Raw genomic sequence first — 25,528 nt, 5'->3', positions numbered from 1 at the left:
TTAACCCTCCAGAGTCAATTATTGTAATCTTATTCTTACATGTAAATGTTCAATGAAAATTTAAATATACATGTCTATGCTTATATTGAACCACATAAGAGCTATATGTAGATGGAAGTATAAAGAATATGCTTAACTAACATAAAACTCTTACACATGTTTACATAGCTTTAACAAAATCCAGTTGAATCTTAACAGACTCCTACTGGAAATGCTATAGGTCACTTGATCTGTGCAAGGGAGCAGCTCTTGGAATAAAGCCTAAAGGGAGGAAGTAACCAACAGCCAATGACATCTGAACTCCAGAGGATAGCAGGGTAGTTAGTCCTGTTGGCCATTAGTTACAGAAGACAAGCCCTGTTATAAACGACTCAGTCCCGCTCCTGTTTAACCCATGTTCCTAGTGTTTGATGTTTCCATTTTGTCTTTCTTTTCTCTCTGTGAGTGGCCTCTTGTTTGCTTCAGCCAGGATTGAGCCAAGTGACTCTTGGTTTCTCCTCTGCTATCCTTGAGGCAGTGGGGCTAGGGGTGGGGTGGGGAGGTGGTGAGGTGAAGGGCAGCCATGCAGTGGGTAGGGAGGTGGGGAGAAGGGCAGCCATGCAGTGTGGGAAGTGCGGGGCAGGTGTACAAACTCCCCTTTCTCCACGACTTGGTGCAGTGTGGCTGGATGCCCCTTTAAAGGGAGGGGTGGGAGAGGGAGAGGGAGGGAAAGAGAGAAGAAGAGAGGGAAAGGTGGGGTGGGGTGGGGGTGGTGAGGCTACCAGGGTCTGTAGTTCTGATTCAGTGACTTAAGATGAGATGTCATTAGAAAACCAGGGACTGGATCACCTCAAAGGTCTGTCTGCCTCTTGACAAAAAGAAGCATTATTCTGATGTTTTTTTCAACAGGACTGGGGATTAATTAGCCTGTGATTGATCCAGTCAATAAGTCCACAAATAATCATTTGACCATGAATCAGGAATTGTCTTCAGATTCTTGGTAAATCTATACAACCAAAAAAACTCCATCAAAACAAGCAACAGCTCTCAGAGACCACAGCAGAGAAGAAGCAGATGTTCGTGGCAGTTGGCATGGAAGGACATATACCCAGGCTCAGATTAGGGCGAAATACCTGAGGAGCCCTCCCTTACGAGTTCCTGAGTAGGCTGGCAGTGAGCAAAGCAATTCTGGCACAAGGAAACACCTTGGTGTAGGGGATACTACTGTGACCCCCACTTGTGTAATTCCAGGTATCAATACCCTTTGTAATATGACTTTGTAGTTTTGCCGAAGAGGAAAAGGGAGTCTTTCTGTTTCCTACTCGTTGGGTCCTGATTGGCTTCATGTCTTGATCTGACCATCAAAATGTGAGAGACATTGAGTGGGCAAAGATTTTGAATAAGCCCAAGACTGAAGAACCTTTGTCCATCTCTGCTGTGTCTCAGAACTTGGTTATATCATGGCAATAAACCTGACTTAGTCAGATTGATGACGGTCATACAGCCCAGCCAAATTCACTGCCCAGGCTGATAGTCAACAGCTCCCGGACATGTGCAGGAGCTTTCTTTCTTTTTTAAAAAATATATATTTTATTAATTTATTCATATTACATCTCAATTATTATCCCATCCCTTGTATCCTCCCATTCCTCGCTCCCTCCCATTTTTCCCTTACTCCCTTCCCCTATGACTGTGACTGAGGGGGATCTCCTCCCCCTGTATATGCTCATAGGGTATCAAGTCTCTTCTTGGTAACCTGCTATCCTTCCTCTGAGTGCCACCAGGCCTCCCCATCCAGGGGACGTGGTCAAATATGGGGCACTTTGGAAATCTATCTGGCGCTATCTCAGAAACTTGGGAATAGGGCTTCCTCAAGACCTAGCTATTCCACTCCTTGGAATATACCCAGAAGATCCTCCAGCATACAACAAGAACATTTGCTCAACCATGTTCATAGCGGCTTTATTCATAATAGCCAGAACATGGAAACAGCCTAAGTGTCCCTCAGTAGAAGAATGGAGAAAGAAACTGGTACATTTACACTATGGAATACTACTCAGCTATAAAAAGCAAGGAAATCCCGAAATTTGTGAGCAGGAGCTTTCTTAGACCTGTTCATCTCTATCATACCTTGCAGTTGATCATGCAGATGTGTGAATGAGGCTGCGGGAGGGCATGGGGCTGCAGAGGGCTTGCCACTGAAAGAAAGTGAAGGTCTTTGTAGCCCATCCTGGCTCTGTGGCCTTGAGCTCACAGAAATCCTTCTGCCCCAGCCTCCCAAATTCTCAGATTACAGGTGTGCACCACCACATCTGGTTTCCACGTTGACATCTTAGTACATTAACATGCTTTAAAAAGTTATTTAAGTTTTTACTGTGAAAATTACATGCAATACAGAATAATCGAAATATGTGGAAGAGAATAGAAACTCTTTCTAACCTGTGGATAAATGATTCCTAGTGTGTTTTTGTGGGTTCCTGACAATTTTATATAGAGAGTCAAAGTACTAGAATAGCTTTAAAAATAAAGCTGGGATAATGAAATAGATTCATTTTATTTGGCCTGCTTAAAATGCATTTTTACTATTATATGATTAACATTTACTCATGTGATTAATACTGTTCTTTATCATGTTTTATTAGTATAATTAAACAGACATTTCACAATCTATTCTCTTCCTTTTAGACATACATGGGGGATTACTTCTAGTTTTTAAAAACCTGCCTAACGTTTAAAATGAACATACTTTTATATATATGTTTTAGCTCTGTTTTTACTTAGGTGGAGTTACTAAAAGAAGGAATTTTTGATGAGAAGAAATGCAAGTTTGAGGGTTCTTTGTCCACCTAGGCATATTTTTGCTCTGTATAATGACTGTAGTGTTAACATCTATAAATAATAATTGCCAATACAAAAGTATTTTTGTTTTCTGTGGTGCTGGGCATTGAACTCAGGGCCTTGCACCTCCTAGGCAGGCAGACCTCCCCTTCCTGACAGGAGCCTATGTAGCCCAGGCGGGCCTTGAACACCTTATGTAGCTGAAAAAGAGTGGGGCCTCCTTGATCCTACAGCCTCTGCCTTCTTCCATTTCTTTGTGTCCCAGAAACACAGAGACATATTGTAATGGTATGAAAACCTTTTCAGAGACTGAGTTGCAGGCTTCATGCCAAGCAGCCCTTGCCCAAAGGTGAGCCTTCATTAGGCTTCGGAGGATAAATCAGGCCTGGTGTCTCTGAGCGCTCTGTGGCAGGAGGCATCCATCGCCTGCCGAGGCCCTGGCACTGCTGCCCCGGTATCTGACACACACTCTGATTAAATTTTACTGAGGAGCACTGGGGCTCTGCCTGGCCCACACCCGATTAATCACTTTCTCCTCAGGCAGCCTTCTACCCTTCCCTCCTGGATGACGGCATTGGAGCCGTTCTTTTGCAAGTGCCTTACCCTCATATATCCTTTTTTTTCTTTTTTAAAGATTCATTTATTTATTTATTGTGTATACAGTGCTCTGCCTGCATGTAAACCTGCTCACCAGAAGAGGGCACCAGATCACATTCTAGATGGTCGTGAGCCACCACGTGGTTGCTGGGAATTGAACTCAGGACCTCTGGAAGAGCAGACAGTGCTCTTAACCGCTGAGCGGTCTCTCCAGCCCTCATCCTCATATATTCTGGCTTGGAAACCTGACAACCTGTGCTTTGCCCTCTATCCCCACTCGGACTGATCAGCACCACAGGATGATTTCCCGCAGCTTGTCTTTAACAACTCCTGAACTGATTATTTACTCTCTCTAGTAGTGGTCTTTAGAAGTGATTGATAAGGGGGCTTAGGTATCGTCATTAGAACCAGCCAAAGTGTCCCAGGCTGTCCTGGGTGGCTGCATTGCCTTTATGCAGGCCTCTGTCATGGTCAAGGTTCTCTTGTTTGTCTGAATTCTTTTTATGGTTGTCAGAGGAAAAAAGATGCTGCAAGACAAGACGCTGTGTTCTCCGATGACTTGTCTATTGCTTAGTCTATCTCCCTGTAAGGACCACACCCTTCCTTCCACACGGTGAACATATGAGACGCTGTGTTCTCCGATGACTTGTCTATTGCTTCGTCTATCTCCCTGTAAGGACCACACCCTTCCTTCCACATGGTGAACATATGAGACGCTGTGTTCTCCGATGACTTGTCTATTGCTTAGTCTATCTCCCTGTAAGGACCACACCCTTCCTTCCACACGGTGAAAGAGACGCTGTGCCGATGACTTGTCTATTGCTTCGTCTATCTCCCTGTAAGGACCACACCCTTCCTTCCACATGGTGAACATATATATATATATATATATATATATATATATATATATATATATATATATATATATATATACACACACACACACACACACACACACACACACACACATACACACACCTTTCAGTGCTTTGCTTGTCTGGAGAGTGATGACACCAGGTCTCTGATGAGATTTTACTTCCGCTGAGCTCCTGTGACTCTAACAGATGGCAGAGGGTGTTAACCCGGATCCCTTGGACCTCAGAACTCTTGTGCTTGGAAATTTCCAAATGCCAGTATGGCCATCTCTTTATCTTAGGGCTTCTTTTCAAGAGGCCAAAGGCTTCTCCGTGTACCTTCCCTCCGGTTTTGACTGCTAGGGCACAGTCACCACCCAGTGGTTTCTATCTTAGCTCCCTTACCAGAGAATGGAATAGCTTTACTGTGTATTCTGCATGTATTTCTGGTATCCTATGATTGTAATCGTTCATGGGGGTGGCTAGCTTGAGTAAACAGCTTGAACTGACCATTTCTGGTTCTTATCAGACCTTCCTACTCCTTCCTGGTGCTCCCTCTGCCTTGAGTTCAGCTCAGATCTTAAACTCAAGTCTTATCTCAGGGTTTGCTTTTGAAAGATCCCAAACTAAGGCTGTGACCCAGTTAGGTTTTTATCATGGTGATAAATACACATGACCCAAAGCAACTAGTGGAGGATAGAGTTTGTTTCAGTTTACAGTTTGTAGTCCAAACTCCAGAGAAGTCCGGGCAGGAGCTCCAGGCAGGATCCTGGAGGCCATGGAGGAATGCTGCTTACTGGCTTGCCCTCCATGGTGTGTCAGCCTGTGTTTGTGTATCATCTACAATGAGCTGGGCCCTCTCATGTCAGTAACTAATTAAGAACATGCACTCCAGGCATACCCACAGGTCACTTTGGTGAGGGCGTTTTCTTGATCATGGTTCTCTCTTCCCAAATGTCTGAAGTTCATGTTAAGGTGAGACAAAACTAGCCAGCCCAGGTAGAGGTTAATTAGTGGCCATCTCATCATTCAGGGGCTCTGTCACCAAATTCCCAGCAATACTGTAGGAAAAAAATGCTTTAACTATAAACAGGTGTACTGTCAAGTTAAAGAGGCAAGGTTGCAATAAGCCAAGGAAAGGCAATTCATTCTTCTTCTTAGATGCTGGGGAATCAAACTCTGAGCCTCGCGCATGCCAGGAAAGCACTTGACACCGCGACACCTCATCAGTGCGTCCTGTTCCTCCCATCTTGCCTGTTCTTTGATGCCTCTTCAAGCATCTACTGAAACAACTTAGGAGGGGCAACCTGACATGTCTGAAGATCCAGAAGTTGAGGTTTGTGTGTGGAGCAGGTGCTAAGCACTTGGAAATGGTAAAGTCTAGCAAACAGTGTGGGCAAGTATTAAGGTCTCTTATTCTTCATTTTCCTCCTCATTTTAAATTTCTGTTATATTGGTCAAACAAAACTTATATGCAGGGTGTTAATAATCAAAGACAAGTGTAAGAGTTGCTTCTGTGTGATAATGTAGCTGTCAGACTCCTGTGTGTGGAAGGTTATCATATTTCCTAGGTGGGTATTTCTTTAGAGTCTATCAGATGACTGAACTAACGAGGAGGAGCTCTTTTTTGTCTGTTTTCTATGCTGTCACTTACAAAGCTCTCTAAAACTGTCTAAAAAGTGTTATCTTGAAACACATCCTGGTGAGAAGTCAAGTGAGAAGATATGTTTCCCACTACACTGCACATGCCCCTCTTCCAGGTAATTGCCTGCTTGTTGTGTGATGGTAAGTCGTGAAGATTTTTTCCCTTACTTTCCAGCAATCTTGGCACGTTTTGCAGAACCATCGCACTTGAAGAGGCCTTTCAGTTGAAGTCAGGGAGATTATAGATGGAGCATGGAGAAAGATCCAGCTCTGAGATGTGACATTCAGAAGCACAGTAAGTGACAGGAGCCACCTAGGGATGCCCTGTTTCAAGTGCATCTGCACTGCCAATGTGGATGGAGGGCACTTGTGGAACACTTGCCTTATTCTCCCAGCTTCAGGTGCCCAAACACACCATGTCTACTGGAGAAATAGACACCTGTCAAACCCTCCCCTAGGTCCCTGCTGCCATCTGGCCCTGGATTGGATGCACACTTTTTGTCAACCATGATGTAAATCAAGTGTTATGAAAGCAAGCGGCTGCTGTGTCAAGAGTTCAGCCTTGACTACGTGAAGTGGCAGCGGCACCGCCTCCTGCCACAAGGCCCCATGGGTAGGCCTTCGCCTTGTGCCATCCAGTGTCACCGCCTCCTGCCACGAGGCCCCACGGGTAGGCCTTCGCCTTGTGCCATCCAGTGTCACCGCCTCCTGCCACGAGGCCGCACGGGTAGGCCTTCGCCTTGTGCCATCCAGTGTCACCGCCTCCTGCCACAAGGCCCCACGGGTAGGCCTTCGCCTTGTGCCGTCCAGTGTCACCGCCTCCTGCCACGAGGCCCCACGGGTAGGCCTTCGCCTTGTGCCATCCAGTGTCACCGCCTCCTGCCACGAGGCCCCACGGGTAGGCCTTCGCCTTGTGCCATCCAGTGTCACCGCCTCCTGCCACGAGGCCCCACGGGTAGGCCTTCGCCTTGTGCCATCCAGTGTCACCGCCTCCTGCCACGAGGCCCCACGGGTAGGCCTTCGCCTTGTGCCATCCAGTGTCACCGCCTCCTGCCACGAGGCCCTATGGGTAGGCCTTTGCCTTGTGCCATCCAGCATCACCGTCCTCCATTCTGATGGAGATTGGGTCATTTTCAACAGCAGACTGCCACAATCTTGTAACAGGACATCATTTTGTTAGTTTCCCAACAGGAGACTAATAAATCCAAGTGCTCGGTGGATGACACGGCGAGGTTCATGCTCAGGACTCTGTGTTTCTTGAACCTTGTACTGAATGCAAAGGAGACAACTCTTCTACAGAGTGAGGTCACAGGATAAGGTAGTGACTCAGGCTGAAGAAAAAACGTGCCATTTTGCAAAGACACATGTGTTGGAGGATGGTTTGATATATTTTGATGCTAATTACTGCTTGCTGTCTCTGTGACTTACCTTTTGCTTAATAAAAAGCCATTCCCACCTGGGCAGGGAAAAGGAGATAGGTGGGGCTAGGAGAGAGAGAGAGAGAGAGAGAGAGAGAGGGAGAGAGAGAGAGAGAGAGGAATAATTCTGGGAAGAAGAAAGACCACCAAGAGGAGAAAGGAGAAAAGAGAGAGACCTGAAGGGAAGAGAGGAAGGCTGCCATGGGTTAGCTGGAGGAGAAGCACATGGCCAGCAGAGTGGATGGAGAATCCAGCCCAGATGAAGAACATGAGCAAGTATTTGGGATTATGGATAGGAGGTAGCTTGATAGAAGTTATTAGAAACAGATGGCATGGGATTGAGGCAGGGATTCCATACCTGCCCCACTATGGGAAGTAGTTTAGAGGATTAATGTCTGCCCTGCCCCAGGTTAACTAAGGCTATTTTAAAATATAACAAGTGTCTGTGTCTTGATTGATCACTAACGGGGCCTGTAGATAATACGTGTAATTTTAAAACAATACACATGATTCAGGGTTTCAGGTGCTTTTATTCTGGCTTTTCCCCTCCCAAAGGAAACTTTAAGCCTTACTAGGGCAAGGCTCTCTTCTGCTTATAGGGAGAATATGGAGTACGCATGCACCTTCTATGACTGAAGGAAAAGCAGGCCTGTGTTGGTAAGCAAGAAGCTCTCCGAAGGGGGCATGAAAACTGTTTGCCGACCTCCATGTCTGACTCCAAGCTGTCAGTGTGACATCACCAGGAGCAACTCCATCGCAGCAGAACATTTCTGTCACTAAAATTAAACTGCAACAATCCCTTTGGCAAATCCATAGTGCCATCCTTGTTCAGCTCATGTTAGGGCAGATGCGTTGGTGAGGCTTTGGGGGTGTAGCATCTTATGTTATTAGGAGACACCATCTCACAGCCAACTCCCTGATCCTCTGGCTCTTACAATCTCTCCGTGCCCTCTTCCACAGTGATCCCGGAACCTTAGATACGGGGGTGTTTTGTAGATGTATCCCTTGGGACTAGGCTTTAACAACTCTGGTTTTGTTTTGTTTTGTTTGTTTTGGTTTTTCGAGACAAGGTTTCTCTGTGTAGCCTTGGCTGTCCTGGACTCTCTTTGTAGACCAGGCTGGCCTCAAACTCACAGCGATCTGTCTGCTTCTGCCTCCTGAGTGCTGGGATTATAGGCCCTGTGCCACCAACTCTGAATTTTGGTTGGTAGTGGTTTTCTGTGGATTTTTGAATGTATGCTCTTCAACTCTGATAAAGAATAAAGAAAGATGGTCCCTTGAGTTTTCAAAAGAGAAGAAAAAAAAAAAGCTGTCTTTGGATCAGTGATCAGCCATCTTGGCTGTAAAAGAGAGAGAGCCAGGGGACATCACAGTGACTTGGAAAAGTGACCAGGTCTTTTCACACTGTTACGGAGTCTGGCCAAATCCCCTTTCTGATTACGTGTTCTAAGATTGGAAGGGTGCATTAATTTTCCAGGAGCACCATAACAAAGTACCACAAAGCAGTACTTTGGAAACAGTGGGGTCAAGGCTGCCAGGTTGTGATGAGCAAGGATGGGAAGGGGGTGGTGCACGTGCCCAACGAAAGAGAAGAGCCGACCGAAGAGAATGAGATCTGAAGCCAGGGAAGACAAGATGGGGGGGGCCTAGTATGTGGACTGCAGAGCCCCTCCCCCAGTGTGGATTTCCCCACATCTTACAGTCATCTGGGACCCAGGAGGCCAAACTCTCCTTCAGCTATCTGAGGACGTGCCTGGTCACCTTACTTCTCTACTCATTCTTGCCTCCTCAAAAGATGTCCCTTCAGCTAAGATAACTGGATGTCTGCTCCTGAAATGCAGAGATAAGCAGGGCATATGGCTTGGTCACCAAATACCCACAACGTACGTGGATGTCACTGTCCTTTCTGTTCCGCATGTGTGTTTAAGGTGCTACTTTAGGGCCTTAGTATCTCAGGGTTACGAGTCATGGATTCCCGAGTCATCAACAACAATGCCCCTCAGCTCCTGATAGAGCCTTGTTAAAAGGAAGCATTGGCTACAGCAGGCAGGCCAGGACATGGCACCTTCCTCCTCAAGGCTTGCCAGGGCCCATGCTTTAAGTTCAGCAATTCAAAATGGCCTGTGAAGACAGTTTGGGATCTGGCACTCAAATCACAAGCATTGTGGCACTTTAGGCCCCAGGAGTTTAAAGAAAAGTCAGTTACCCCCAATGCGCCCTCTCTGAATTCCTGACCCACAGATCTCCAGAGGCTGTGTTAAAGCCACAGAGTCTTTGGGTAGTTGACTAAGGGTGTGTGGGACCCTGGGCACTTCCAGTGCCATGACCACGTTTTACCAAATTTACATCTTTTAATGATCCCAATCCCTTGAAGGATTCCATATATGACCATTTTATAGGCAACAAAGCAGGTTTGGCTGAGTGAAATTCCTTGCTGATAGGTTCTCGGATACTAGGGACTAATGGGGTCTTGGCCTAGGAGTGCTATGATGCCTGAGCCTAGCTCATGTCCTGTCTCGGTGACCCCTGTCCTGTCATATAACCTCTAGAAATTCTCTCCCCTGTGCCTCTTGCACCACTAAACCCAATTCTGTGCTTACCTTCCACAGGATCTGAACTAACACCTAGAGCCATAGACCCACTCCTCCCTGACCCTGCCACTTCATCCACCGTCCTGTCACACACCACTTTACCCACCATATCCTACCTCATGGGGGGGACTGGGCCTTATGGTGACAGGAATGTCTTTACCTTGTTCACGCCGTCAGCCATGGCCTGCAGCGTGAGCTCTCGGGGACCATCAACTGTCTTCCCATTGTCTGTGGGGCCCCAGCTTGCACTGTAGATGTCGATCAGTTGAGGCATGTGACTGATGGAGGAGGCCTCAATGATGTCTGTCATAAAGGGTTGGTCCAGCATGCGGATACCTGTGCACAGGTGTGAACAGAGAAACGAGACTTTGGCATCCCAGCTCTCAGAAGACGCGGCGGTGGTGGCGGGGGCAGGCGGGGGCAGGCAGGGAAGAAAAGCTTGGATTCTCAGAGGAGTAGGGGGATCTTCAGTGCCCTCATAGTCTAAGGGTCGGAAATGGTGTTCAGACTGTCCTACTTTCTCCTTTTCAGACCTTCACTCATGTCTTTCCCATGAGTGTGAGTTGCTAAAAATAGAGAAAAACTGAAATTCCCTGTTCTCTGGTGTCCTATCACCAGATAATCACTCTTGCATGTATTTCTGCCATGTCCTCACTAGAGACTGAACCAATGAGGTTCTCCTCCTTCAAAGATATGAGCCAAATAACTCTCTTTACACATAACGCAGCCTCAAGTATTTTGCTACAGCAATAGAAGCTGAGTTAATGAAAGGATAATGAAGTCAAGCGCCTAGGTCGTGCCCAGCCAAAATCTGAATCTCAACACTCCATTCTTAGTCCCCAAGAAACCATAGGAAAAGACTTGTTGTCAAGGGAAATCATTATTTAAGGACATAATTTCTCAAACATCATTCTCTACCCAGTGTGCAAACTAATTTAAATCCAGGCCACTGAGGGTCTTCCAGGGCATGGGGAATTGACAAGACATTCTTACCTCAAGAGGCTGGGCACTCTCTCTTCCCTCCTTAGTGATGTGAGAGTCACTCCCCACGCTTGGATCAGAGTTTCTCCCAGAAACCCTTTAGCTAATTGCAGGGGCAGCAGTGCTCTATGCCATATTGGACAGTGAGGTGTCTGGGTGCCTAGGTGCAGTTCCTATGTTTACTTCTGTCCCTGGGCTCAGCATGTTGCTGGCTAGTTACCCCCAGGTGGATGAATTCTTAAGCATGAATGTCTGTGTCTGATGTCATCATTTCATTTAGTTGATTTTCCTCTTCAACAGAAATAACAGGTTCAAAAGAACAAGCAGTAAAGGCCATAGATAGCCGTTAGTCCCTCAGCCTCTGCCTTAACCCTGAAGGCAGGCCGCATATTTATGCCAACTAACACTCAATTATGAATTGACATCTTTTTTTTTTTTTTTTTTTTTTGGATGAAGCTCATTTAGACTAAGACTTGGTCTGAACTTTTGAGAAGTTGTATTTTAAGAAAGCTTAAATCTACACTTTGCTATGGATCTATATCTAATTTGTTTACTTAAGGAATGTAGCAGGGCACAGTGGTACATCTCGTTAATTTTTCTTGCTTCAAGGAGAAAGCTCATATGCTTTCAGATTTGCTCAGTTCTACACCCTTATGCCTGAGCAACTCACCTCTAAGAGAAACAACCCAGAATGTTGAAGTAGGAAGATTGTGGGTTCAAGACCAGAGTGGTCTACTTACTGAAATCTTGTTCTAAACAAACGTTAAAAATCACTGATGTGAGCTGGGCGTGGTGGCGCATGCCTTTAATCCCAGCACTCGGGAGGCAGAGGCAGGTGGATCTCTGTGAGTTTGAGGCCAGCCTGGTCTACAAAGTGAGTGTAGAACAGCCAGGGCTGTTACACAGAGACACCTTCTCAACAACAACAACAACAGCAAGAGCAACAACAACCACCACCCCACAACACTCCCCCCCCCCAAACAAAGCAGAACAAAACATTGATGTAGCTCAGTGGTAGAGCGCTTGCCTAGCACGTATGCATGTGGAGATATATACACATGTGTCCAATCCCTAGCAAGCTTGCAACAATCTAACATACAGACCACTGGGCTATAGAATAAACAGAACAGAAAAAAACTTTAGTGAAATGTGGGTGGTGAATTAACAGAGAGGCCAATCTTCTCCTGTGTTAAGGAAAAAGCTCATATGCCTTTTTGTCTGGTACTAATTATCCAGGCTTGAGCAGCCAACCTCAAAAAGAAGAAAGGTGAAGGAAACTTAACACTGGTCAAAGTAGGCATTGACTGTCCCACCAGCTAGCTGATGGCAGCCCTGGGTTTGTCAGTCAGTGTGGGGCAGGCGGCTGCACCTGGAACCCTCTTCCTTTTTACAACTCTGGTTTCTTAGTGTACTTCCCTTTTCACCCTAACATGCTTTGTGCTGCACAAGAACACAAGAGCTGATGTGCATTTATCTGGCTGCTTAGCATCAAGGGAGGCAAGGTGGCCAGACTGGGAGCTAGACTCATTCATATTCTTGGGGCCAGACTCCTGGCATTTCTTTTAATCATGTTAACCTCTGGAGGACCGAGGCATGCATTAATTGAATGTGATACAGTATTAATTTTGCAAATGACAGTACTATTAGTGACCAAGACACAGGCTCAAGGTGACCTGAAGGTTTTAGGGAAGGCCTCTATTTCTGCTGTGCTCCCAGATAACCCATGGGAGGGTAGTGGGAGATAGAAAGGCAGACATATGCAGGGGGCTGAAAGGGAGTGTTGACATGACGTGGTAGGCAAGGACAGCGACAGACTGCCTAGCTGGCATTTCCAACCAACTCACACCTCACCCCCCAGGTCTGCACATCTCATTAACGGTCACAGGCACTCTATCTTTCCCCCTGCCACATGTTTAGAGGCTATGGTTGCTTCCCTGCTTTAGCGTGCACCTTGAAGAGCCTGGTGCCCCGGGGCTGCAAGGGCCCAGTGGATTTCAGCAAAACCCTTTTTTGCCCTGCTCCTGTCACCTGAGATGTGCTCTCATCTGCCACCAGGGCCTGCTGTAATATATCACCTGGGCACCTCAGCATGGATAATTGGCACCTGCTGTGCTCAGGAGTATTAGCCCCAGGGGCTAAGGAGTAAGTTCCTGCTCAGCCAGGTTTTATGGTCTGAACAGCCATCACTCAGGATGCTTATGGCAATTTTAACAGATTTGCTTAAAAGACCCAGATATGGAATACATAAACTCACTAAAGTGTTATATAAATTATTGGCCAATAACAATGATGATGATCATATGAAAGTGATTCATTGCTGATGGAGAAATTCTAGGTTATGTGTGGCTAACAGCATGGCTTTCATTGTCCTTGCAAATTTTGATTTGAAATTACCTTTTGTTTTTAATTAATGCTTAAATTGAACTGACTACCAGGAGATGTTTTGATAAGCATGTCTACTTCCTCAAGTGTTTATCTTTTTACGGTGAAAACATCAGCTAAAGGCGATGTCATTTCCTGTGCAAATTCACCTGTTCGGGTTTGAAGAGGAAAGCGGTTACAGCCAACTCCACCCAGGCCTGCTACACTTTGGATCACTCTGGAGAGCCCAAAATCATGTGGGGCTGGCTGCAGCGCCCATGCCACAGACTTTCCTGTCTGCCATCTTGCTTCACTCTGCTCAGAGTGAAAAGCATTATGTCACACTGTCTTGCTCCCCGACCCATGTCTTGGAGCTAGGATGAGGGAGGTGTCTCACCTGCTAGTCACCATGGGTCCCCTCCTGCATAGCAGCCATGGACTACATAAATGGCCTGAAGGCAGGAGGCAGCATCTCCTCAAAGGCTGGGCATCGCCTTGAGCTTTCAGCATCACTAGGCTGACAAACCAGCAGGTGATGCTGTTATGAAGGTTTGTTATTTTTGTGCATGTGCTTACTTATGACTGACAGATTTTAAATTTCAAAATTTTCTCAATCTCCCCCTTTTAGTATGTGTGTCCAATGTGTGCATGTGTGTGTACACATGCCACGGCATGCACATGAAGGTCAGAGGTCAGCTTTCAGGAGCTGGTTCTCCTCTTCCCCTCTCGGTTCTGGGAACTGAACTCTGGTCACTGGGCTCACGTGGCAGCACATCTGCTGAGCCACTTTTCAAGCCCAACCCCTTTCTGCTGAATGGATGAAAAATGGTCTAACATTGAAGAATGAAAAAGAGAAAACAATTGGGTTATTGTCTTACATAATTACTCCCAAGAAAGGCACTTTTTCAAAATAAATAAAATTGGTCTTTCTTTTCAAAATTCATAAAATTAAAGAAATGGTCAAGGGATTATGAATAATTAAATATTCAGATTTTTTGAAATGGTTAGAACTTCCAGACTATACCAATAATACTGGGACAGCAGTTTCCATGTTGGACAACTACTCTTAGGGAGCCAGCCTGGTTGGAATTCTTCCCTCCTAGCCTGGCTGTGTACAGAAGAGGCAGTAACAACCATATTTTCAAAAAACAGATGCTAGAAACCAGAGTGTGTGGCTTTTAAGGTCCCTTTAAGGGGATTTCTAAGGGTTGCACATGCCCCTGAGTGGCACAAATGAAGAGGAAAGAGTCAGCTTCCGGTTACCGAGGCTCTTAATCGCACCCTGATTCAGTTAAGCTGTGATGCCCATGTTTACGTTTTGCACGAGAAAGAAGGTCATGGCATATAGCACATGTCATATAGAGATATAATAATGTGATAGAACTATAGAGGACATTAAACGAGTGAGTTTTGCATTGTACCTGGTAGAGAGGCAAGACATTGATTGTTCTTATTAGTTTTATAGCTGTCATTATGCAAGTGTCTGTGGATATTTGGAATTGCAGAGTCCTTTTGGGTACCAGTATTTAGAGATTCTGAAAATGAGAGCCCAGCGGAAGTCTATTTTGAACACCTGAATGACAGAGGAGGTTGGCAGAGTCTTGCAGTCTGTTCTGCCTGGAGGGTCCCAGGGTGCTGTGCAGAGGGTTCACTAGGCTGGTGTCTCTGCTGCACCCTGGGCAGCCTCTCCTGATGTTTGGGCCCCAGGCATTCCTACAATGTGTCTGAGAAGCAATGAGGCTGGAGTGTCTGGAGAAGGCTCCTGATTGCAAGGAACTGATACGATGGGTGCAAAGTGACAAAGGTTGACAGTTCTGGTAGGAGGACATGTTTTACCCGCTGGGTTGACCTCCCACAGGTTTTGGACCCTTAGGTCTCTGATCTTGGAAATCTACAGGTCTGCCCATTCTTTCATCGAGTGATTATTAATATCTTGGTGGGTTTATATATTGACTCCCTCTCTCCTCCTCCCTCCCTTTCTTTTTCATTCTTCCTTCTTATTCAGCAAATAGGATTTTCACATAGAGTGTTAGCCAGAGTCTGCTTTAGATGCTGCGGTGCTGAAGTAAGACCAAGTAGACAGACGTTGTCTTTGTGGAGATTGTGGTTGCTCAGGGAGGAGCAGCAATCAAATGGCCATGCTTGACATGTGCTTGACTTTAGGTGTCAACTTGACCAATGAAGGAATACCTAGGAAACTGTCAAAGCATCATTTTGGATGTGTCTCTGAGGGTACTGACTGAGCCTGAGGGGCATTAGTGGGGAAGATCCATCTTCCAGTGATAGCAGACATTCCTAGCCATATTTTAGAATTCATTTTTATGAGGTTTTACCTAAACTGCATATGTCCAGAGATTGACTCATGTATATAAGAGAACTTAATATATAACACACATTTTGCACGTGACTGCCAGTGGGGGTTATTGCATAGATGGTGTTAGGAACACTGGTTTACCATTTGATAAAAAACGGAATTGCTAGTCAACTTAGCATCTATAAAAGTAGGTTCTAGATGGACTGGAGGCCTTGTGTTTGCTGTGACTGAGACAAACTCATGGCCAGGTATCTATGACTTGCTAAGAGAGCCTGAACACCAGCAGGAGGCATGAGGGAAGCCTATGAGCTGAGGAGCTGGACAGACAGATGGAGCGGCACTTAACAACCCCTCTCTTTTCCCCTTTAGAATATTCATTTTCTATTTCACATTTTCATACATAGAGCAATCGCATTATAGGTCTGTGCCACAAAACACTAAACCATGACAAGCCGTTTCCCCCTTCTTCTTTTTAAGATAGCTTGAATCAGAGTTCAAACACCAAGAGTTCCTACCAGAACCTCCCTAACCTATCAGCAAACACCTCCAGATGGCCACAGACCAGCAGTTAGCTCAGTTGATCGCCAGGTGGCGCGTTAGTTCTCCACAGCATGGAAAGGTAAGGGAAGTTCCTGGGAGGAGTTTGGTTCATTTTTAGTGAGCCCCCCCACCCCCGCCTCCCCTACATACACACACATACACACACGCGGGGGGGGGCGGGGGGAGAGGGAAGGGGATGTGAAGAGGAAGAGGGAGGGAGGAAGGTAGAGAGGAGGAAGGGAGAGGGAGAAAGAGACAGACATGGACACACACACACACACACACACACACACACACACACACACACACGGCAGCTTTCAGGATTGTCAACTCAAATGAGTAAAATATTTTGCCCTCTCATATTTATATGGTTGGGGATGATGAAACTGGTTTTGCTTGCAGTTCTTAACCAATTCTGGTGTTATTTTAAGTAGAAGCCTTCTCTGTCTTTTGGGAGGTAGAAAAGATACTTTAACGGGGTACAGAGTAGGACTGCACTAGTCAGGCATGTCCAACCTGTTGCTTACTGGCCAGAAGAGGCCACATAAGACTCAGATTAGTTGCAAATGTTCCCCAAACAAGACAGTGATCAGAACTGAACTCTTGTCCAGAAACTGGTCCAGCTCATCATCCCGGACGCTGGCTCCTTCCCCCATCTTTCCCTTGAAATTTCTTCACTGGCTTCTTGTGGTCACCTCTTAAATAAATAGCATGCACCCACTTCCTTGTTTCTGGTTTTGCTTTTAGGCAACGCAAAGGCCAGGGCCTGGGAACTGACATGTTTTCAGAGGAAACATCTAGTGGAAGGAGAGAAAGGAAAGAAGGCAACAGAGACAGGGTGGCCCTGATATGTGTTTAAATCTCTTTTGTTATTTTCAGAATGTGTGTGTGTGTGTGTGTGTGTGTGTGTGTGTGTGTGTGTGTGTGTGCCTGCTTGTGTTCAAGCATGTATGTGCTTGTAAAGACCCGTGGACGCCTTTGGGTGCTATCTTTAGTAGTATCCATCTCCTTGGAGGCAGTGTCTCACTGGCCTGGTTAGAATAAGTGCCCAGAAAGTTCCAGAGAGCCTTCTGCTGCCTCTTCCCCAGCACTGAGATCACAAGCAGGGACCGCCGTGCTCGGTATTTTTTCTTTTCTTTTTGAGATGATAATTTATCTACACCATTTTCTCTCTTCCCTTTCCTCCATCCAAAGCCTCCCATATATCCCTCCTTGCTCTCTTTCAAATGCATGGCCTCTGTATTTTCATTCATTGTTGTTATGTACATGTTTGTGTATGTCTATACATATATTCCTAAATATATAGGTAGCTATAGAGGTTAGAAGGTAGCAAGAGGTTAGGCTGGTTTAGTCAAGTGGTGATGGTAGAGCCTCGGCCAAGAGCTCTGACTTCACTAGCTTTGGATAGTTGGCTAGGCCTGAAGTCCAATTATACCATGGCATATGGTATATGGTGTATACCATCAAGGTATACACACCACTAGTGTGCCCTTAGGATTATCATGCCATGCTGCTTTGGCTCATATGCTTGGCATTTTTGTGTGGGTTCTGAGAATCGGGCTCAGATTCTTGTATTAAAGGGCAAGGACTTTATTAACAGAGCTAGCCTCCAGCTCTCTCTCTCTCTCTCTCTCTCTCTCTCTCTCTCTCTCTCTCTCTCTCTCTCTCTCTCATATACTGTGTGTGTGTGTGTGTGTGTGTGCATGTGTGTAAAATTCTGCACCCAGTTCAGGCAGGTGTCTCTGTAAGCATTCTGAAAAGACCTAAGGATGGGTTTGAAGAGCGTCCATTTGCTATATTTAGGCTTCTAGAAATACAAGTGTCAGCACTTAAATTGCAATTAAATTGCTAGGAAAGAAATTATCAAGAAAGTTGTCAGGAAAAAAAAAAAAAAAAAAGAAAAGAAAGAAAGAAAAACCAAACAAAAACCAAAACCAAAACTAAAACCAAACAACCAAACAACAACAACAACAAAAAAAGAAAACCAAGGCGAGGTGACTAAGCTTGAATGAATTAAGAACTGAGAACAACCAGAAAACTTTCCAGTCTCAGGCATCTTGTTGAAACCATGAGTCTGTCTGTTTCTCTTTCTCTCCAACTCTCCATTGACTTTCTGCTCCCATTCCTAAAGTCCCTGTGAAGAGGAAAGTGTGAGTGCCAGATCCAGTGGGTGAGACTTTGTAAGGGTCACAGGTGGATCATGTCTCCTTAATGATGAGATGGGCGAAACAAAACAGTTTCAAGACCACCCAGCATCTTTACAAATCATCCTTAAACACCTCCGTATGTTCTACACACCTCCCTGAGCTCTATACACAGCCTTATATTCTACATATGTCCTTATGTTATATACACTGCATTAATTCTATATACCTTCTTATGTTCTATAAAGTGCTATTGACATTGACCCAATACTTTAACAACTTTGCACTAATACAAAGTTTAAAATTGGGTGTGATCTTTTTCCTGTCAGAAAACAAGACATGGTTACTCTTGGGTAGGTGTGGGTAATATCTGGGCACAGCGTCATGAGGAGGAGGGCTTTGGGGTTTTGTTGGTTACATGGGTGATACATTTTTTTTTTAATGAAAATCCATCCGCATTTGAGCTTGTGATGTACCTATTCTTGGGTGCAGGTTATGTTGTGTACAGGTTAAAATGAAATGTCTTCCCCATGCTTGCTCTGCCTGTGGGTCTCAGCTTCCTGCCCAGTGGTATAATTTTGCTGAGCCCTGCAAACTGGAGATCAGAATGTGACAGCTCCTGGGGAAAGCTGCCTGGCATGGTGCCCATCTCTGGCAGGGCTGGCTCACCTGCCACCTTGGAGTTGTATGCTACGCCGATTCCACAGATATTGTTGCTGGCTGCAGCAGAAACTTCTCCTGCACACCTAGTTCCGTGGCTGTGGGGAAAATAGAGACAAATCAGACACATTGTCAAAGCATCTGTAGGGGCTTTCTTCAAGTCTGTCTAATGGGGGCTACTTAGTCTTCAATGGTTCAGTTGTGGTTGAGCCCCCAATGGCCCATCCAATTTGCTGTCTGTCAACCTCCAAATTCCCTTCTATCCTTCCCCCTTTCTTCACTGGCCTTCCTGACCCTGGGTTGTTTCTATTATAAAGATGTTTCTGAGAACATTTTAAACTGTAACAATGAGTCTTTATTTTAAAACTTGAAGTATATTCCGGGAGAAAACACACAAATTTCCTTGAAAAAAGAAAGAAAGAAAGAAAGAAACATACTATAAAATAGGCATGTATGGGCTGGTGGCTGGCCAGCTCGATTCTTTGGAAACTCTAGTTTGTGTGGGTGGTAGTTACGTCAAGGGTGCCTCAGCATACAGGGGTGAGAGGTTTCCTACCAATGACGGAGTGATGGTTATTCACCTTCATTGAATTAGCTTTCCACTTTGACACAGAAATAAGAAAGCACACTTTGGCAGTATTTTGGAAAAGAAGTTAAAAATTCCACCAAAAATTTTTCTGAACCAATAAACAAAGATCCAGCAAAGTATCAGGATAGAAAATTAGCATACAAGTCCAATATCTTTTTTAGACACCAATGATGAATACTCTGAGACCAAAAAATAGGGAAACAATCCTAATAGCCAAATAATAGCCAAACAGTAGCAACAGCAGCAGCAACACAACAAACTGTGAGGTAATCTAAACAAGAATGTGAGAATTCTATATTGAAAAATTTAAAAAGTCTGAGAAAGCGTTTTGTTGTCATGTTTCGGAGGGTAATTTTTTTTTGGAGGAGGTTATGTCATCCCATTGGCCAACAACTCAACACGAGGTAGCCAGGTTTTATTTGGTAGCATTTGGCATCTAGTTGTGGTATTGTACCACTATTACAGAGTAAATGCCATTTAAACCTTTTATGTGTATTAGAAAGCTTCTAAAGTAGTATGTTTCCATATGAGTCTCTCAAACACTAAAGGCTTTTAGGGTTAGTTATTCCTCTCTCTATTTCCTACCCTGGCTTCTCAGTCTCCACATGTTTTCATACTTTCTTTTCCATTCCCCCACTTTCGTCCTTTATAAACACTGTAGTCTATATACTTGCACCATAAAACATGGAGAAATTTAGGTAGTAATAAGCTGAAAGCTTTATCCACACTGGCTAGTTTTCACAGTGCTGGAAGGTGCTATACATATCACTAGAGGAGAAAAGGAACCATCAGACTCATCCAATTGTGAGTCCTGAAAACTATAAAAATAACTTGCCTGGCAAGATATGCCCATGGTTGCAATAACGACATGAATGTTATGGAAGTAGCCATTAATACTTGGAGTAGAGTTGATGGGACCATTGTTAGAGGATGTGTGTCCCTGGGGCTGGACTTTCAGGTTTCAAAAGCCCAACCATTCCTGCCCCACCCCCTGCCTCCTGTCCTTCTGTCTCTCTGCCTCTGTCTACCTCTTGCTTGTGGATTAGAAATAAGCTCTCAACTACTGCCCCAGCTCCATGCCTGCCTGCTTGCCGCCATTTCCCCAAAGATGGCGGTCATAGAATCTCCCTCTGAACTGTAATTGTGGAAGATGGCAGAAGAGGGGTGGAAATAAGGTAAGAGCTGAAAGATGGGGAGAAGAGCTATTACATGTCATCTTCAGGACCAGACACGGCCCTTGGAATCATGAACTCATAGCAGCCGGGGATGCCTGCACGGACTTGTCAATAGCCAGGCGCAGACTGAAGAAGGGCTCTACCCATCTCTGCTTAATTCTTTGGATAGATTCAGGAAGAGGAGGTGCCACTGCCTTTTGTTGTGCACCAACTGGTGGTCCCACTAAGTGCCAGTGGGTAGTTCCAACCCAATGGTCACAGAGATGGCCCTGGTTAAGCCAGGGTGACAAAACAAAATCTAAAGCCATGAGTTTTGGTAAAGGGTAGAGTTGTTGATAGAGATCAGAGGGAGATAAGAGAGGGTAGGGGGAGGGAGTAAGCCGAATGTGTCATATACATGTGTGGAGTTGTCACCAAAAAAAACCAATCAAAATATTTCCAAACGCAGAACCTCTCAATACATACTTTTAGATTTTAAAAAATTGTAGTGTATTCATTGAAACATTTTATTTATGATGTAAATTATAAAATATTTCTATCATTAAATATAATATATGTATTTTTAGATAGATCTATATATTCATTACATATTTTATACACGTACATTTCCTTTCTCTAAATGAGTAAAAGTAAATCTTGTCTCAATACAGGTTACCTCTTCATGTGCTTAAAATTCCCTTTGGAACCAGAATGAAGTCTATGCATGGCACACACACGAGGCCTGCAGTCACTGCAGAGGTGATCCTTTCCTTAAAAGATGGAGACTTGTGAAAACTTCAAGTGCCGAGCAGAGGTTTTATCTGCACATCTTGGGTTTTTGTAAAGCACGTTTGAGATTTGTAGGATGGCACCTAGTTATTGATTAACTTAGGGAAGTTTATCATGGGTATTACGTCCATCTATTCTCAAGGCTCAAGAAAATTTCAAATCAAATACCAGGAAAAAAGCATGGAGCTCACGAATATGTGTGCCGCGTGTTGAAACATATGTACATTGATTCACATATACTTCAAATGTACATATTTCAACATAGGTATAGCTATATACTTATAGCATATGTTTTTAAAAAAGATTTGTTTCTTTTATTTTATGTGTATGAGGGTTTTGCCTTCACATGTGACTATGTGGATTCTTGGTGACCATAGAGGCCAGAAAATGTCATTGGATTCCTTGGAACTAGAGTTACAGATGTTTATAAGCTGCCGTGTAGGAGCTGAGAATTGAACCTAGGTCCTTTGGAAGAACAGCCAGTACTCATAACTTTTGAGCCATCTCTCCATCCCATGCTTATGACATTACATGTAGTATACAATTATATGCTTTCCCAAGCATTATATATTCAAGCATATACTTAAATAAGATGCATACCATACAACACACATATGCTTCATATACATGTACATAAATTATATTTCTAAAATTTTACATAAGTATTTGAATTAATACATAACATCACACATATTTAGGGGGTGTGTTGCAGTAATTTCACATAGAAATATGATAATACACAATGTGTAATAATCAAATCAGAATATGAGTGCTTCTCTTTCCTTGGACACTTATCATTTCCTAGTGTTGGGAAACCTTAGTCTTCTCTTCTGGTTCTTTTCAGTATATATAACAAGTTATTGTGGACTGTAGTTTCCCTTCTGTGCTTATCAGAACATCAGAACTTATTATCCTGTAAAGTATATCTTAGTACTAGCTATCCAGTCAGCTTCTGTGCCCCTCCCCCCCAACTTCCAGTGACTTGTATTCGATTTCCTATTTCTGTGATTTCAGCTTTTTCAGTTTCCAGCACACACACACAAACACACACACACACACACACACACACACACACACACACACACACACACACACACACTCACTCATGCTAAAATGGAACTTTACTGCATTTTAATTAAGTTTGCTTGGCCCATAGGTACCAAAGCCGAGTCCTGAGGGGAGTGGTAACCCTTGCTCAAAGTGCACTGTGCCCAGAAAAGTGGTCAGGCCAGGTGTGAGGCCTTAAGGGAAAAGGCCAGTCCTGCCTCCCAGGGCTCATTAAAGACTCTTGGAGATATGCCTGTGAACTGGTTTGCACAGGTGTTTTGGTTCCTTGAATTCTTTGAATGAGGACTGTATGCCATGGACTGTCCTGAGGGCCATATGAGAAGGCATACTGTGTTGCTAAGTTAGGCACTGCTGACAATGAGAAACAACAGAATTTCCCATAATCCTTCACTGAGGCAAAAATTTGAGATCAGGCTGCATTGCTCTAAGTGACTTGATATTGGGCAAAACAGTGTGTTGGGGCCCTGCTCTGCCCTGGGTGACTTCATACCACAAGCACTTCTGACTCCATTTAGAGTGCAAAAGTAGAGGCAAGGTGACTTGGCACTTTGGTGGACATATAATGACACCTTTGTCTGACACCACTCATAAGGCACAGACTGTCTACCTGTCCACTGTCTGTCTATCTGAACTCTGCCCTGTACCTTTCCTATACAGCCTTACAGCTTGACTTAACCCTGGGGCTCAACACTGTGTTGCATCTCCTGCAATCCCCCAAGAGCTTTCTTACTTAATTCCCTCAGAGACTCTGCATCTGTATCCTCCCTCTGTGTCCAGTTAGACCTCATTGAGTTCCTTTAAGTGAAGTTTTACCCTTTGATTCTGGAATTACTTATCCATCTATCTATCTATCTATCTATCTATCTATCTATCTATCTATCAATCAATCATCTATCTATGGTGTGATGTGTACAACATGATCTGAGAGTTAATATTAGTAATTAAGATCAGAATAAAAGAAGTTGTGTCTTCAAATTACCAGTTATCAAGAGAAATCAGGAAGATTTTGCAAACTGCTGCCAAACAAACTGATGTAGCTTGTGAATTTGTTATTCAGTAAATTCTGACACTGTGGAAAACCACAGACGTGTCTATTGTTTCCTGACAGAGTGTGCTCATGACACAGATTTCCTCTCTGCACTTCAGAAAAATCCAAGTCCATTTTCAGTTGGCCAATTTACTGTCTCAAGAATTTCAGAGGGCGAGAAGAAATACCTGCTGCAGGGCTAGCCTCTTAATGCAGATCAATGTGGGCAAGTGGCCAGGGTCATGGGGCTGTTGCTTTGTCAAATCTGCCACATTCTTGGTCATGACCGTGGTGATAGGACGCTCTTGCTCCTCCCACGAGACAGTGAAGTGTATTTTCTCTGACTCTGACTCTGGACTGGCCTTGTGACTTGCTTTGATCAAAAGAAAGCAGTAGAAATGATAAGCCAGTGGGGACCAGGGTAGAATGTTGTGGTTTGAGTTCCCCATGGGCACACAGATTAAACCCTTGGTCTCCAGCTGGTGGCGCTGTTGGGGAAAGCTGTAGAACCTTTAGGAGGCGGAGCCTCTCTGGAGGAAGCGGGACATTGGGAGCAGGCCTTGGAATACTGTAGCCCCGACTCCACTTCCTGTTCACTCTTTGCTTTGTCAGTGTAGATGCAGCACCATCAGTCAGCCTCCTGCTCTTGCTACCCTGTCCTGTCTGCCTACCTAATGCCGTGATGGAGTACATCCTTCTGAAACTGTGAGCCAAAGTAAACCCTTTCTTGCTTAATCACAGCAACAAGAAAGTAACTAAGACACAACTTGGCCACTTTTGCAAAACTGAGTAGGGTGGGTATTATTCTTATTGTTTAATTTGCACTTTCCTTATTACTAGAGAGGTAATTCTAGTGGTATTTTTCACATTTCTTAAAAATTAAGCAAATGAATCAACTTTAAAAGGACAGATGGGGCCATATGCATTCACTGCATACAATGCGGTAGTTTGAAGTCTGTACATATTATAGAGTGAATGAGCACATCTAGCTAATTAACAAGCGCATGCCTTGTGTAGAGCAATGATGCTTATTTAAGCTGCTGAATTCTGGATGACTTGTTATGTGGCATTATCATGGTGATACATAACTGTAAAAAACAAACAAACCAAAAAAATGCAAGACAGGCTATAGGGCCAGTTCAACGTTCACTGTAGGGGCCTGCAGCTCTAACCTGTACTACTGTGGCTGACATGGGGCCTCCTAAAAAGGCCTGCAATCAGCTCCTGGGGTGTCCAAGTGACAACAGGAGGCTCTGCCTCCCAACCCCATGGGTCTTCCAAAAGTTAGGACCGGCACGCTCTCTCCTCCTTTTCTCTTTGCTGACTTTTGCTTTAGAGTGCTTTTGTCATATCTTTCATCTTTTGAGCCCAAAGCATGGATCTCTTTTATTTTTCTTTTCTTATTCTTTCTCCCCATCTTCCTCCTCCCCTCATTTTCCCCCTTCTTGGTTCTTACTTCTTCTTTTATTGGGGGGGGGAGGGGGAGGGCAACACCTCGCTGTATAGCCCAGGCTGGTCTGGGACCACAGATAGATCTGTATCATCATGCAGAGCTTCAAAGCATCTATTTCTAAATACACTATATGAAGGCACATGAAACATACAGTCGGCTGGATGCCTGTAATGACTCCTTTTTCCCCATTGGTGCAGACTATGGGCTTGGAACTGTGCTCAGACTGCTATATAAGTTATCATATCTAGCCCTCAAAAAGTTGATTATTATGTCCATTATAGATAGAGAGGCATAGAACCATTGTGTCACTTCTCAGCTAAGACGCACAACCACAATTCAAATCACTGCTTCCAAACTTCTGACTTTATTTTTTGCCCGTACTCTCATCCGTTCCCAACTATTGGAACTGTGCCAATGAAAGTGAGTTGTTTGGGTCCTCCCCATGCGTGGTCCTTGGGTGGTGCACCCGTCTCTGCAGCACTCCCTCCCACGCTCGGATTTGTTGGGTCCAATGGTCTCCTTGTGGA

General features: G+C 44.6%; 1 protein-coding gene across 1 annotated transcript in view; it reads right to left on the bottom strand.

Annotated features, from left to right (window-relative positions):
• LOC127188484 (neuroendocrine convertase 2) overlaps nt 1–25,528 on the bottom strand; it is a 166,983-nt gene that overhangs the window by 19,267 nt on the left and 122,188 nt on the right. Inside the window, exons 7-8 of the mRNA XM_051144929.1 lie at nt 18,931–19,019; nt 10,082–10,257 (exon numbers count right to left, since the gene is read on the bottom strand). Of these exons, the coding sequence (XP_051000886.1) occupies nt 10,082–10,257; nt 18,931–19,019 (265 nt within the window). The remainder of the gene's footprint in view (nt 1–10,081; nt 10,258–18,930; nt 19,020–25,528) is intronic.

The sequence above is a fragment of the Acomys russatus genome, chromosome 4, assembly GCF_903995435.1.
Source record: "Acomys russatus chromosome 4, mAcoRus1.1, whole genome shotgun sequence".
Classification (NCBI taxonomy): domain Eukaryota; kingdom Metazoa; phylum Chordata; class Mammalia; order Rodentia; family Muridae; genus Acomys; species Acomys russatus.
The sequence above is the reverse complement of the archived record's forward strand: the minus strand, read 5'-3'. Positions and strand labels throughout refer to the sequence as shown.